Genomic DNA, 15,381 nt, shown 5'->3' on the forward strand with positions numbered 1-15,381 from the left:
TCTCTGAGGGTGAGAGTTTATCTATATTCAGTTTTATTACTGTTTCAGACATAAACATAGACTTGTTCACAATTCACTTTGTTCTGTCTGTTACTACTTGGAACCATTTAAATCCTACTTTGTGTATTTAATAAAATCACTTTTTACTTAACCCAGAGTATGTATTAATACCTGGGGAGGGGGGGCAAACAGCTGTGCATATCTCTCTGTCACTGTTATAGAGGGCGAACAATTTATGAGTTTACCCTGTATTATCTTTATATAGGGTAACATGGATTTATTTGGGGTTTGGACCCCATTGGGAATTCAGCATCTGAGTGTTAAAGACAGGAACACATCTTAAGTTGCTTTCAGTTAAGTCTGCAACTTTGGGGCATGTGGTTCAGACCCTGAGTCTGTGTTGGAGCAGACTGGTGTGTCTAGCTCAACAAGACAGGGTGCTGGAGTCCCAAACTGGGAGGGCAGGGAAAGCAGGGGCATAAGTGGTCTTGGCACAGCAGTTGGCAGCCCCAAGGGGGTTTCTGTGACCCAACCCATCACACCGTTAAGGTATGAAGGCACTCAGTGACAAAAACACATGGTACGCTAACACATGTATGCCTGTTGCAATGAACTAGCTCAGTTAGTGGGGAGGAATAGCTCAGTGGTTTGAGAGTTGTGAGTTTAGTCCTTGAGGGGCCATTTAGGGTTCTGGGGCAAAAACAAACAAAGAACTGTCAGAGACAGTACTTGGTCCTGCTAGTGAAGGCAGGGGACTGGACTCAATGACCTTTCAAGGTCCCTTCTAGTTCTCTGAGATAGGTATATCTCCATATATTTAGTGGCAGGACTTTCCACTGTCCCCTAGGCCAGCCAAAGACACACTCTTTGAGACTCCATTTTATACACCGATACAAACAAGTAACGTATTGTCCCTCTGACATAGTTAGTTACTGCCCCCTCATGTGGCTTGTTACCACCCATTACCTTGCATATCTTGGCTTGATCAAAACATCTCTATTCATCACACTGTCATCCTGACCTCATCTTTAAGAGAGATCAGTGTGTTCTTTTTATCTTTGGGGGCAGGGGACATTTTGTACCATATTGACTGTCAGGCTGTTCTGGTACCATCCTTCTGGAATGGGTTTGTGTGAGTGTCCTGTGCCTAGCCTTTTTTAGGAATGTATGTGTTTTTTGCAATACCAGGCCTGTTCTTTCCAGGTTCTGTGAGCTTGCAAGCAGGCAGAGCCTGACCTCTGCTAACTTTGCTACTATGCTCTATATCAGCAAAGCCTGACCTCTACTTTTGTTCAGGCCTCACACCAGGTCTTGGATAAAGGGCTTATGTCTCAGGCTTCCTTCCTACTACAGGTAGATGATATTATGGTGTATTGAATACATCTAACCGGAATCATGATTCATTACAAAATGGACAAAATGGACATAATATTATGAAAATATTAATGTGTGCTGAAAGATGCAGTTGTTCAGGCATATTGTACAGCTGCACAAGTCAGGACTTAACTAAACATCTTCACTTCTTGGTCTGTTGAAAACACTTGGCCTCTGGCCTTGGGCCTTTCAGTGCACCTGATGGATTCAGATGTCTGGAATAAACACACACCTTGTAACTTGTTATCACAGTGCACCACTGATGAAAATACTTAGTTTTCAAATGTTGCAGAAGGATAGCCATCGCTTTTCAAGGACAGATTTGCAAATAAAACATTCTGACCATGTGGATTCTCTTTTGTTAAACAGACAAAACATGATTGATAATGATAGATCTTATTATTTGCCATTCAAATACAAAGTACATCATCTAAAGGGAATTGAACATTCACCACTTTATTTATACATTTAAAATAAACACAGTAATACTAAGTATTACAATGCTACTGACCACATAGGTGACTTAAATTTTAATGTACATATTATAATATCGATATTGCAATATTAACTGAAATAATATGTCTTAAATATTCCAATACTTTATTTTTAAAAACTGTAATTATACCACAATTATTTTTAGAAAATACCTTGCTTTTCTGTAAAATAAGTCAGGAAAATGGAAACAAACTTCTCTTGGTTTTTATAAACTGGTGTAAGAAAAAACTTATCCGCTTTATAGAACTCTGCTTTCTAGAGCAATGTATTATAGGGTGCTGAATTCTAGAAGTCCTTGCTTCTAGAGCATCAAGCTCTGTAGAGAGCTACTGACTTTGGGCATCGTGCAGAGTGGCAACTGGGGCTGCATTCTTTATTACATGAGAATTTGGGTGCAGAATAGAACTCAAGAGCCACTTGATCACTTTTCAACGAAGTGAAGCAAAATATAAAGGAGACAGTAACAAAGATGAAAAGCAGAGAATTCAGCTGCGAGCAGCACAACAGCCTCAGAGAGAGATTTTATAATGTTTGCAGCTCATAGTCATTCAGTCTTATCAGTGAGTATGATCAAGGTAGCATCTCTCATTGCTGCTTGTCCTTTTCTAACTCTTGTATTTAGGGACTTCTGCAGTGTAGTTTTTGGCTTGCTGGTTGGCTGCCTGATATTACATGCACATTGTTGACATGAGCCGTCATGCTGTATAGCATCACACTTATGCACTAGAGGTCTGATCTTGCAAGGTGCTGAATACCTTCAGGTCCCACCAATTTATTTGGCACTGAGGGGTCTGACCTGCAAGGATCAATTCTTAAATGCCCACTTCTCAAATTTAGGTGCTCTGATAGGCAGTTCTGCTCCCAAGTATCTGCTTTAGGTGCCAATGTGTCAGTAAGTGCAGAATGAGCATGCTGAATTAGGCACCCAAGTTTGAAAATTGCATGCCAAGTCTGCATACTTTGTGGGAAAAGAATTTAGTATATTCATTCATAGTAGCCATTTCTGACAAAATAAGTTAATCGTATATTTGGGGGTATGGGGAGGTCACGGTAAAACCTCTTCCCATGGATATTAACCCACAGTGTAAACAATGGAGTGCACTTTCAGCACAGTGGGTAGGGAGTTTTAGCTGTGTACCTCTCTTTCAATGTTAATGGCACCTCTAGCTGCCTGCAAAATTAACTTAAAAACTCCCAAAGGAGTTTTAAGGACAAAATAGTGTCTGAAAACACACACACTAATTTTTTTGCACTCATATCATTTACAAATGGCTAGAATTATATTACTTGCTTCTGGGGTTATAGATTGTGTTCCATGCTTCAGTGTGGAATAAATGTTACAGCCAAATTAGATGTTCCTAAAAATTGGGTAGGTCAGGCTCACCACCTTAAAAGAAACATTACCTGAGCCCAAACTATGCTGTTGTAAATTTTGACACCCATGACAAGTTTCCTGCTCTGTCAGACTGTCTATCTATTGGGTCCAAAGGAGGATTGTGAACACAGCTGAGCCCTTGAGCTTGTGGCATTATTAGGGAGCAGAATAACTTCATTCAAAATAAGGGAAGAATTTAAAGTAGTAGGTTGTCCTTTTCCCACTTTCAGTACCCTGACCACACTCACTCTGCCCCTGCCACAGTTGAAAGCTCCTGGCAGATGGCTGTAAAGTTCTATCAGGATGCTTGTGCTGACAATCTAATATATTTCCACTGTACAGTAGAGGAAGAGGGGTGCTGTATAATATATATATAATTATGTGTATTATACATATATAGATAGATGGAGCCCATTCAAATAATAATTGAGGGCCTCTTTTCAAAAGAAGTGAGCTTTGTGATGTCCTTCAACACTTAGTTTTAAATTACAGTGTATACTTATAGAAAACAATTCCAATGCAAGTCTTCTCAGAGGACTCTCCTTTTTCAAGCACATGCTCTCAGCATGGTGACTCGACATAGTCATTCTCCAGCCCCCGGCGGAAGTGAGCAGTCAGGGTGCGGCTAATGACAATGACCCGAGGCGCCATGCAGTCCTCCCGCCTGTGAAGGATGTTCCATATGAGGATGGCGGCTGCCAGTGTGGCCAGGAGGCAGGCCCCAATGTTCAGGTAGCAAGACCAGGACAGGTTGGTGTAGGGCCCTATACGGTAGAAAGTTACCAATCCAATGACCAGAACAAAACCTGCAAGCAGAGTGAGAGAGAGACACTTTTTCAAAATGGGTACTTCTCTTGAATTTCTCTTGCACATTTCATCCCAAAGGATCCCACAGTGCTTCAGAAATTATACACAGGGATCACTTTACCCAGAAACATGCAGCCTCTCTGGAGTGAAACCCAGGAGGTTTCTAACAGAGCATAGAGACATTATACAACAGTTTAGGACAGAAAAAGATAAATTATCCAGATGAAACTACAAGAAAAATTTAGGAAAATGGAATGTAATAGTTAAGCTTGATTTGAACAGGTTTCTGGAGTTCTGGAACACCCATGGAGTCAGTGCCTATGTGTGCCATAGATTCTTTTAACCTCCGTATGGTCAGAACCTCATTGTATATCTTGACTAAAAGAGTAGAGACCTGGATTGCCCCCTCCACATCAGGCCTATTTCTTTCCATGCTGATTTAAAATATCCTGTGCCCCACTGATCCTCTTTTGTATGCTTTTTAGTACTTGTGTCTCATTGACACTATTGGTGACAAAGGCCTATGATATTTCATGCCACCTTTTCTACTCTTCCTGCCAGTGCAGCAAGTTGGTATATTGATTAAAAATATGTATAAAGCAACTTCCATCATTCAGAACACTACATTAATTCAGAAATACATTTTTAAAAGTATTTAAAACAAACCACCCATATAAACTATAAGTAGGTAGAGAAGGTACATAATAGAAAGAATAAAAAGTATACTGTAGAGAAAGGGAGCTGGAGAATATAAGACTATGGGGGACCCCACCATCATGGTGGTAATTAAACTTTTGAAAAAAATGTTTTCAGGTTAAAAGCCGGGAGGAGGAATATCGAGGGAGAGCAAGGTCCAGCACTAGTGACAACCAAAGCGAAGTCTTTGACAATGTCTACACTAGCAAACTTAAAGTGGCACAGCTGTACCGATGCAGCTGCACTGCTGTAAGATCGCTTGTATAGCTGCTCTATGCCGACGGGAGAGAGCGCTCCTGTCGACATAAAAAAAACACCTAAATGAGCAGTAGTAGCTATGTCAGCAGGAGAAACTGTCCTGCCAACTTAGTGCTGTGCACAAGTGCTTATGCTTGCAAAACTTATATCAGTCAGGCAGTGTTTTGTTCACACCCTTAAGGGACATAAGTTTTGCCAAAATAACTGGTAGTGGTAGTCACCTAATAACCTAAAAGACAATGGTAAAATCACTCAAAGACTAGTGATGTAAGTGTAATAACACTTTGCACTTCTCTAATGCTTTTCATTCAAAGATCTTAAAGTGCTTTACAAACAGTAAAGAGTGAAATTCTCACCACACCTCCTATGAGACACCATAAATAGTAAATAATAATCTTCCCATTTCAAACTGAGGAAACTGACAGGTGAAATGATTTATCCAGTCATACCAGAAATCTGTATTAGAGTAAAAGATAGGACTCAAATCCTGTGGCTCCCAGTCTCGTGTTAACAAGACTGCCCTTCCAGAAGGATGCATCAATAATGCAAAATTGCTTTACAGTCCTCTATGCTTCCCTTCCTCTCCTCCCATTTAAAGCTACTTATCAACTTTTAAGAGAGGTAATTTATAGATCGAATTAATTTTACAAGAACTTATACAAAGAGGCAAATATGTCTTGCTTACTAAGTAAAAACACAGCTTCCTCTTCTCTCAAACACTTCCTTAACCACCATCATAACAGAAGAAATTAATATGGACAAAAGTACCCCATTATGGAGGAAGACTGAAATAAACAAAGGTCAATAAACAGCCAAACAGGGATCTACAGATACAGATACCATCTCACTAAGTTCATTGGCAGGGACAAGTCATGCATGAGCCCGTCTTTCCTAACTTTCCAGTGCTATCTTTCTGCATTAGTAGCATTGCTTGGAAACAGTGTTATCACAGAAGGTCTGCCTTTCTATTGTATATAAAGTCATCCTAGCAGTGATTGGAGATGCGGTCACTAGATCCAGATCCCTCACAGGGAGCACTAGTTGGGGGTATATCTCCCAGTGTTAGAAAGTAGCAGGCAACAGCTGTTAGTTTTCACTGTGCAAATAAGTTTAATTTTCATTGAAGAGTTTCAGACACTAATTTATCTCTGGTGCAACTCCACTGAAGTCAGTGGAATTATATGGAGCGTGGATTTGGCCCCATATGTTTCTAGAGCTTTTAAAAAGATATTATTTCAAATTGATATGCTTCTACGTGGGGCAGCCCCAATTTGTCCTTGTTTTCTGTCCTTCCACAATCGCTTCTATGAAATTCTCCGCTCACTTAGCTCCACTTTTAACTTACAAGACCATGCAGACTATGGGGGTGTGAATTGCAATGTTGCACTATAACTACCTCATGTAGACCCTGCTGTTGGTAGTCCATCACTGACTGTGACAATATTGTCTCAGTTCTCATCTATGGCTATGCATATGACTCCAAAGTCTGAACCCTGATGCATAGAGTTGGCCACACTGAGGGCTTGGGAAATCTGTATTTATGATATTTGATGATGCAGCTGTGAGGCACTTTTCATGTGCAGCCTGGAGATGAATTTGTCGATTCTGCTTAAACCTGTTACATGCTGATCTTGTCAGAGACCACCAGTGAGTCCTATTCTGAGCCATTTGCTCAAGTTCTTTGGGATTGATGCCAGCCCACTGGAGACTGCTCTTCAGATTATCTTTTACTCTTAGGGGAATTCTGTGCCAAAAATTAAAAATTCTGCACACAGTATTTTAAAATTCTGCACATTTTGTCAAAATAACACAATATAATCATACCAGTTTCAATTATTTTTGGTCATGTATTTCAAAATACCTGTCAGCAAGTATGTCTGTAACAATACAGACAACAAAAAAGATTCAGGATTTTTTTTTGACAAACAGATTCCTTACTAGGTATACTAATACAGAACTCTGAGTAATAATTCATTTAAACTACAATACAGAACTGTATTTCTCGCACCCTTCAGAAGCAGTGCAAAGGCTTGGGGGAGTCAGAGGTAATGGAGAAGCTGAGGGAGAGGGAAGTAAATCGCTGGGAAGGAGCCTGGGTGTGAACTTGGAGGGTTGTTGGGTATGGATTGAAAAAGTATGGAACAGGTTTTTTTGGGGGGTAGGGAGGGATTGTTAGGGAGCTTCCTCCATGCAGACCCTGGCTGACCCCTAACCTCTCCCTTCAGTCAGGCACATCTGCCCCTGCCCCCATGTGTCCTTGCACCCCCCTCCACATGTCTCCATCCCCACTCAGACACTCACTCCCCCCATCCCCATGTGGCCCAGCATTCCCTTCCCCTATCCCTATGTGGCTCTGTACGTCCTCCCTCATCCCCATGTGTCTCTGTGCCCCCACCCAACCACTCCCCTGTCCCTATGTAGCTCTGCACCCCCTTCCCCATCACCATATGGCTCTGCACCTCCCCCATGGCCCTGTGCCTCCATTCCAATTCAGCACCTGCTCAAGTCTGTCCTCCCCCACTAGCCCTTATAAGCCCCTGCCTGATGACACACACACCCCCAGCACCCCATGCTATCTGTCTCCATAGAGCCCCTGTCTCCTGACCTGACAGGCGCTGCTAATGCGGAAGGCTGTTTCTCTTCCCTAGTTGGCTGGGAGCTGCTGCTGTGTTCTGTTGCCACAGCTCCCTCTGGTGGGAAAAAGGTGGAACTGCAGAAGTTATTTTCTGCTGGGAGCTGCTGCTGTTCTTGTGCCACAGTGCCCTCTGGTGGGGAAAAAGGCAGAACTGAAGCAACATTTCAGCAGAAGCTTTTTTTCTGCGCAAAAATTTAAAAATATGCACAGCTCATTAATTATGCACGCATGTAATAGCGCAGAACTCCCCCAGGAGTAATCTTTGAAGCACTTATATGGACGACTCTTCTTTCTTTTGCCCTAACTCAGATCTGTTTTGGAAGACAGTGGTCTTCCTTCTGATGATGTGTCCGGTCCCCTTAAGTCGTGCTCTCAGTAATAGTTCCTCAGTACTGGTTGTTTGCGCTCTTTCAAGGACCTTAATATTGGTCAGTGTGTCCTGCCAACAAATGCTCATTATTGAGTGAGGGAATGCATGTGAATTGCTCAAGCTGTTTAATGTGACATGTATAAAGAGTCCACATTTCAGATCCATACAGGAAAGATGTTAGAACCACTGCACTATAGATCTTTAATTTGGTGGAGAGACAAATGTTGTGTTGGTTAAGGACTTTTGTTCAGAGTCTGCCAAGGGCCGGCTGGCTTTACTAATTCTGGAGGAAATTTCTTTATCAAGGGAACCATCACTTGAGATGGTACTGTCCAAATACTTGAACTGATCCATATTTTTCAGCTGTGTGCCTTGGATAAAGATGGCTGGCACTGGGGCATTGGAATGAGGTGCTGGGTGGAGCAAGACCTCTGTCTTCCTGAGACTGATGCTGAGGCCAAAGATCTGGGATACTTCAGAAAATCTATCAGCGATGACCTGAAGGTCATCGTGTCTATGAGCCATCAAGGCAAAATCATCTGCAAAAAAGTGCCTCACCAAGAAGTCTCTCCAGTGTCTTGGTCTTAGCATTGAGTCTTTGAAGATCAAATCCCATCGAGTCAATAGCAGATGTATATCCGCTGATCCAAGTCCCTTGTTGCATGGCTGAGAACACAAGCAAAGAACAAGTTGAACAGCACTGGAGCAAGTATGCAGCCTTAGTTCATTCCATTCAAGATTTTGAACACACCAGAAAAGTCACCACTGGTGAGCACTTGCACTGTCATGTGGTCATGGAACAGACGGATGATTTATGTTCTTGGGCAGCCCAGTTTATGCAGAATAGCCCATAGACCCTTTCTTTTGACTGTATCTAAAGCTTTGGTCAAGTCACTGAAAACTGCATACAGATCCATGTTCTGCTCCAAGCATTTTTCCTGGACCTGCCTTATGACAAAGATCATATCCATAGTACTACAACCTGGTCTGAAACCACACTGCACTTCTGGCAGATTCTCCTCAGATATGTTTGCAAAGAGTCTGTTCAATAGAATGCGAGCTAGTATTTTTCCTGCTGTACAGAGGAGAGCAATGCCTCTATGGTTTCCACAGTCAGCTTTGCTGCCTGTCTTTTGTAACAGTGATACAATAACAACATCTTTGAAGTCTTGTGGCATTTCTTCTTCCTCTCAGATGCTACTCAAGATGTCATAAAACACCCTGATGGCCTTGGGGCCTGCTACTTTATACAGTTCTGCTGGAATACCATCCTTTCCAGAGGCTTTGCCAGAGTTCAGTTGTTTGATGGCTTTCACAATTTCTTCAACTGATGGAGGGAGGTTGAGAGTTTCTTGGGTAAATGATTAAGGACACACTGATCAACTGTGCACGGTCTATTGAGTAGACTGTTAAAATGCTCAGCCCATCTCCTTGTCTTTGATGAGGGTTGTGCCATCTGCCGACTTCAAAAGGGGGCTGTGCCAGATTTAGATGGTCCGTAGACTGCTTTGAGAAAGTCAAAGAACATCTTTGCTTTTTAGTATCTGCATAATGCTGAACCTCTGCAGCTTTCCTCTCCCGCCACACACCCTGCATTCTCCTCAGTTCAGACTGGGCCTTGTTCTGTAGGTACTTAAACTAATCTTTCTTTGAGATGGAAGTGAATTCATTTTGCCATTCAACAAATGCTTTATGCATGTCACTTAGGAGTTTGGAAATGTTCTCATGGTTCTCATGAAACCAATCCTGGTGCACCCTTTTTTTTGGCCCCCAACACTGATTTAGTTGTGTCAATAATCACGTTTGTCAATAATCACTATCCTAGAAACCACTGCTCAGTCGCCTAGGATGCTGCTGAACTTTTCCGCTGTCCCGGGGACGGAGCTGAATGGCCACTAGTCCCAAGGTCGCCTATGTGCAGGATTGTGGCTACAACTGCCAGTGGTCATTTCCACCTGTTGCTTTGCTACGCCCCCATCGCTGCAGTACTTGGATTAATGATATAATGTTAATGATAAAGTTTGATAAAATTATGTTAATGGGATGAGAGTTGCAAGAAAACCTGTGCAGGAAATTTTTGAGTGAGAAAGCTGTTGCATAGGGGCAGTCCCACTCTCTCTGCCACAGAAGCCAGATTCCAGCGGCACGAAGAATTTTTATGGCTGGGGACTTCTTTAGCTTCAGGGGGTGACCGGGCCTCCCTTAGCTGCAGTGGGTGACCAGGACATCTTCAATGCCTTGTCATGCTCTCCATGCCCCACAGCATGTTGCTGAACCGCATTCATGGCCATTGAACCACAAATTAATTTCCTTTGCCCAGTCTGCCAGAACAGTCTTTGCATGCTAGAGAAAGGCAGTTTCCCTATTTTGTCGAGGGTAGAAGACCCTTCAGCTACCCTGCTAGGGTGAACTGAAAGGTACTTACATCAAGTTAATGTAGTCCTGGTTGAAGTGGGACTGTGTTAAGGTGAACTAGGTATCTTTTAGTTTGTGCTAGCAGGGTCTACACAGGGCAGTTATAGTTTAGGGTCACACCTCCATAGTCTGCATGGTGCAGCCATGTAGACAAACCTATAGTTAAGATCATTCAAGCTATGTCTTTATTTTAATTTCCAGTCTTTTCTCTCATTGGGGTACAAAATGACAATCACTTGATGGCTTTAGTCCCCTAAAGATTTTGAGACCCAGCCTGCAGTGGACTTTTTGCATAGTGATCAGCACACTCAGGCTGCTGACTTCATCAGAATAACTGTTTCACCTCTAAGTTGATCTATGAAGAAAACCTTGCAAAGACCGCAGCCAGTATTCTTTGTGCACTCAAAACTCCCATTGAAGTTGATGGGAATTGTTTGGTGTGCACAGAACGCCACATGAAACCCTAAAATTGTAATCAACTAGGTTTACAATACAACATTTTTTCAAATAGTTACTTAATAGCTTTAATGTCCCCTTTTTGTGATACCCTTTTGGATTGTTTTTGATTCTCTGCTGACTTTGGTGTTTGTTAGGTCATTGTTACCTTTGCCTTTAGGGCTTTATTTAAAGGCATTTTTTGTTAATAATAATGACACAAAGGAAAGTTGTGGCAGCCAGAAATTAAAACCACATTGCTTTAGTCCCAGTCTAATGCTTTAACCACAAGCCTCATTTTCCTCTGAATTCAGTGATGTTACTCCTGACACATACTGGTATGAGGAAGGAAAGTCAGGTCCATTATTATTTGTGGAACGCATGCCTCTTTTTTTTTTAAACTGACCTCTTAGAGGTTGATTTACCTGTCTGTAAAATGGAGATGATAATTCTTTCTTTTTCCCACCTTTTGTTTGTTATGTCTATTAAAACTGTAAGCTCTTTGGTGGGAGGGACTATCTCTTAGTATGAGTTTGTACAGTTCTAGCTTAATTGGGTTCTCATCTCAGTTGGGGCCTGTACACGCTACTGTAATACACATAAATAATGGTGACACTTCGCTCTTCTACAGGTCTTCTAAGACCTGAAATTATTTTAACTGATGTTTGTAAGCTAGACTAGAATTCAGTTTGTTGGTGTCCCTTTTAAGTCGGAAGAACATTGGGCCTAAACTACTTGATAGTGTGCCTTTATAAGTAAATTAAAAGTACCATTATATATGTTTGTAATACTTAAGGCCAGATTCTATGGGTGGGGGCACATTGGTTCAGGAAGCCCTTTCCCTTCTTTTCATGCCTGCACAGGGCTAACTAGAACCTGGTGCTTACGCTTGCCTAGATGCTCTTGGGCATGAGAAGGCAGAACCATGGTCTAACCAATCCAGCAGATGATTGGTGCTGACACCAGGAAGTATATGCTAGATGCGGCTCCTCAAAGGTTCCACCATATGATTCCCTTAATAACCCTGTAATGCTCTCTCTTTAATAGACAGCAAGTTTAAAACAAACAAAAGGAAATATTTCTTCACACAACACATAGTCAACCTGTGGAACTCTTTGCCAAAGGATGTTGTGAAAGGCCAAGGCTATAGCAGGATTCAAAAAAGAACTAGATAAACTCATGGAGGATATGTCCATTAATGGCTATTAGCCAAGATGGGCAGGGATGGTGTCCCTAGCCTCTGTTTGCCAGAAGCTGGGAATGGGCAACAGGGGATGGATCATTTGATGATTCATTCTCTCTGAAGCATCTGGCATTGGCCACTGTTGGAAGACAGGATACTAGGCTAGATGGACCTTTGGTTTGACCCAGTATGGTCATTCTTATGTTCTTACATTCTTTCTCCTCCTCTCATGGCTTTGGCTTCTAAAATTGTGGTAGAACCTTGCATTTTTACAATACTACACACATTGTAGCAGTAGCTATTTCTCAGCTATTTAAATACTTCATTGTAGGACTGAAAACACCTCTCCAAAGTGAATCAAGAAGAAAACACAGTTAACTGTATTGTGCTAAGCTCCTCTAAATATGCTTGCATCTGCAATAGGAAGTAGTGCACCACGGTGAATCATCTGTCTTGCCCAATTTATAACTATGAAGGAGGCATTATTGCAATAAATTCCTCTACTCCTGATGTAGCCACTTGGCTTGATCAACTTCAGGTGAAATTGTAGTTGCTGCTCTACACCAGTCATACGAAAGAAGAAGAAGATCTGTCTTGCAAGCTTTTTCCCTTTCTGTGCAAAGGATGCATAGATTATGAGTTGCCTGTTTTGCTGATATGTCACAAGGCGACATACTGTACAAGTTAAGGTTCATAAGCCAACCAGCAGTTTCACCCAGCGAATTTGTGATAGATTTTGAAATGCTGATTACAGATCAGGGCCACACAAGACACTGAGTGCCCTGGAAGTATCAGAATTATCCTGGCGTCTATCTCCCCTGCTGTTCTGGTGCCTTGTAATAAGTGAATCACTGAATTGTCTGGCTGGTCTTAATTAGTTTTTCCTTGAATAGATAATGCACAAGTTGGTGATGATGGACTTGATGCAAGGACCATTGAAGTCAGTAGTAGTCTTTCCATTGACTTCACTAGGTTTTAGATCATTGCTTATATGGGCAGCAATAACCTGCCTCTGCTGTGACTTTAGATAAAATATATCACAATAAATAATTCTAGTCTGAGTATAGCAGCTGCATAACTTCCAATCATTGCATTGTGTATAGTGGCTTCTTCAGTATGCCAGTGTAGATTTACAGGTATCTATGGTACTGTTATGTCTAATGTGTGGAAATACTGTGTGATTAGCACTTGCAGTTTCCTGACCTAAAATGAGATCCATTGGTACAAACCTGCTGGGGAGAAAACCTACAGGTTTACCGGCATTTGAGAGTGCTGCATTCCCCAGACACACACTTCATCCTGTGCCTTGATCAGTTACACACAGGAAAGTGGCAGTAGTCTGTTTACATTGCTTTATGGAACCTCAGAAAGGTAAAGAAATGCCTTAAGCATATTTCCCACTATCTAAATTATTTCCAAACCCAAATTAATGTTGTTATATTACCTGTCTTTTTTTTTCTTTCTATATTTGAGATCACTTAGGGCAAGTTATGAAACTAAATGGGTATGCAGCTTTCGGCTAGACCAGCAGTCTTTGTGAGCACCTCTGTTCCATTTTGTGGAGTGATTATTCATCAGGAAAAAAGACTAAGGCTTCCTCACAGTGCTTAAAATAAAACTATTTTGGTTAGCAGGACTGTTTCCCTTCACAGGCCCTTTGCCTGAACCCTGGTTCAGACCAGCAGCCAATCACATCACAGCCTTGTCTCTTCTTGCAGTTTCATGCCAGGTTCTGAATGGGAGGGAGTCTGGAGATGGGGAGCTCAGAAAATGATTCTTACTTGGCAGAAAGCATAAGTGAGTCATAGGAGCTATTGAAGAGTAAAAACTGTCTGGTCAGTACAGTCTACCAGAGGCTAGACAGGAACTGACATTTAAGAGCAGAGAAAAGTGTGATGCAGAAGGAAGAGCAAGGAATATTAATTTGAGAGAGATCTTACAGTTCACTGTTTCTAACCTCTGTGAATTAGTCTAGGGTGAATGAGTTGAGAGAGCTTTAAAATCAAATGTTTATGGTAAGTATTTGACAGGATGAGTTACAGCATCCTCAATCAACAGAAATAGTGGCCAAGGTAACCAGAAACTGATATTAGGCTTACAAATGTGGGAGTTCAGCAGCAGAAGTGTGAAGCAAGATCATACTCTGTGAGAGATACTGTTGCGCATGCTAGAAGGCTTCATTGTCGTGTTACAGAAGTCAAGACTTCTTTATACTGCAGTGAATACTATTGTTCCAAAGATTAGATATTTCTTGAAGCCAAGAGCCACATAGTTTATTGAAGCAGTTTGATCCTGCTCACTGCATATCTCTTGTTTGCTTGTTATTACAGCAATGAAAATGCGTGCCAGCCAAGATTTGGCTGAAACATCTGGTATGTCTATTCACTAAATCACAGTGCTAAATTCATCATGCTCACCTTGTAGCAGCCTGGCCCTTGGGGAAGGTATTCACCCTTGCGGGAAGGTAGGCTTTTTTGCTGGGGAAGGAGAGCTTTGCATTCTGCTGGGCCTCTACTAGAGCATCATATCTGTGGGAAAGGCTAGTCTGTAATCATTTCATGAGGGGTTTTCTACGATGGGACTGAAAGGACTACCTGGTTATATGCATACTATGTGCTTTCCTGCTGGGCAAAATACTGGTGCACCTTAATGCTGAAGTAAAATGCACCCATTTGTTTAACCGAAAGGCATATTTGATGCATCATTTGGTGTAATAAAGTAACTGGAATAGAACATTGTCATAGTATCAGTGTCTCCTGCTTTGATTAATAATAGCTTTTGGCTTCACTAAGGTATTTATTAGCAGCACTAAACCTTTGGCAATATTCTAGTCTATTGACCTTTTTTGATGAATATTGCTGAATATTTTTTGTTTTGCTCATAGCTTCCTTTAGAAGGAATTCTAGAAAAAGTGGGGGCCTTCTGTTATAGTGGTATGTAGCTTGCAGTTAACACCCTTGTCTCTGTGGAATATGTTGATGCAAAACCAGTGTGAGAACAAAGTGTGACCCAGTATCAGGATTATTGAAAATGCTCTTTTTAATCAGATTTTTTTAAAAAATAATTGTTTTAATATTGGAACTAAAACTATTCCCACTACTTTAAAATGACTGTAGTATCTTTGCATTTTTTTAAATAGATATTTCTTTCATACTGATAAACAGAGAATCAGAACTGTTTCAGTAAAACACCTGACAGGTGTATTGGGGCAGAGATGTAATGAGAAGTGTGAAGGAACAAAGACATTGAGCATAAGTTAAGTTCCATCATCTTTTTTTTGTTGGGATTTTTAAAAATTATATACAGTGTTTCATTTAATTCTGTTCCCTAGTCCTCTG

The 15,381-nt window shown here is 41.4% G+C and overlaps 2 protein-coding genes across 5 annotated transcripts in view; one reads left to right on the forward strand and one right to left on the reverse strand.

Annotated features, from left to right (window-relative positions):
- IFT140 (intraflagellar transport 140) overlaps positions 1–15,381 on the forward strand; it is a 244,046-nt gene that overhangs the window by 155,614 nt on the left and 73,051 nt on the right. The gene's annotated exons all lie outside the window — the stretch shown is intronic.
- The window catches only part of TMEM204 (transmembrane protein 204), a 40,102-nt gene continuing 25,644 nt past the window's right edge, over positions 924–15,381 (reverse strand). The window contains exon 3 of the mRNA XM_030545689.1: positions 924–4,050. Within this exon, the coding sequence (XP_030401549.1) occupies positions 3,806–4,050 (245 nt within the window). The 3' untranslated portion in view covers positions 924–3,805. The remainder of the gene's footprint in view (positions 4,051–15,381) is intronic.

The sequence above is a fragment of the Gopherus evgoodei genome, unplaced genomic scaffold (assembly GCF_007399415.2).
Source record: "Gopherus evgoodei ecotype Sinaloan lineage unplaced genomic scaffold, rGopEvg1_v1.p scaffold_38_arrow_ctg1, whole genome shotgun sequence".
Taxonomy (NCBI): Eukaryota; Metazoa; Chordata; order Testudines; family Testudinidae; genus Gopherus; species Gopherus evgoodei.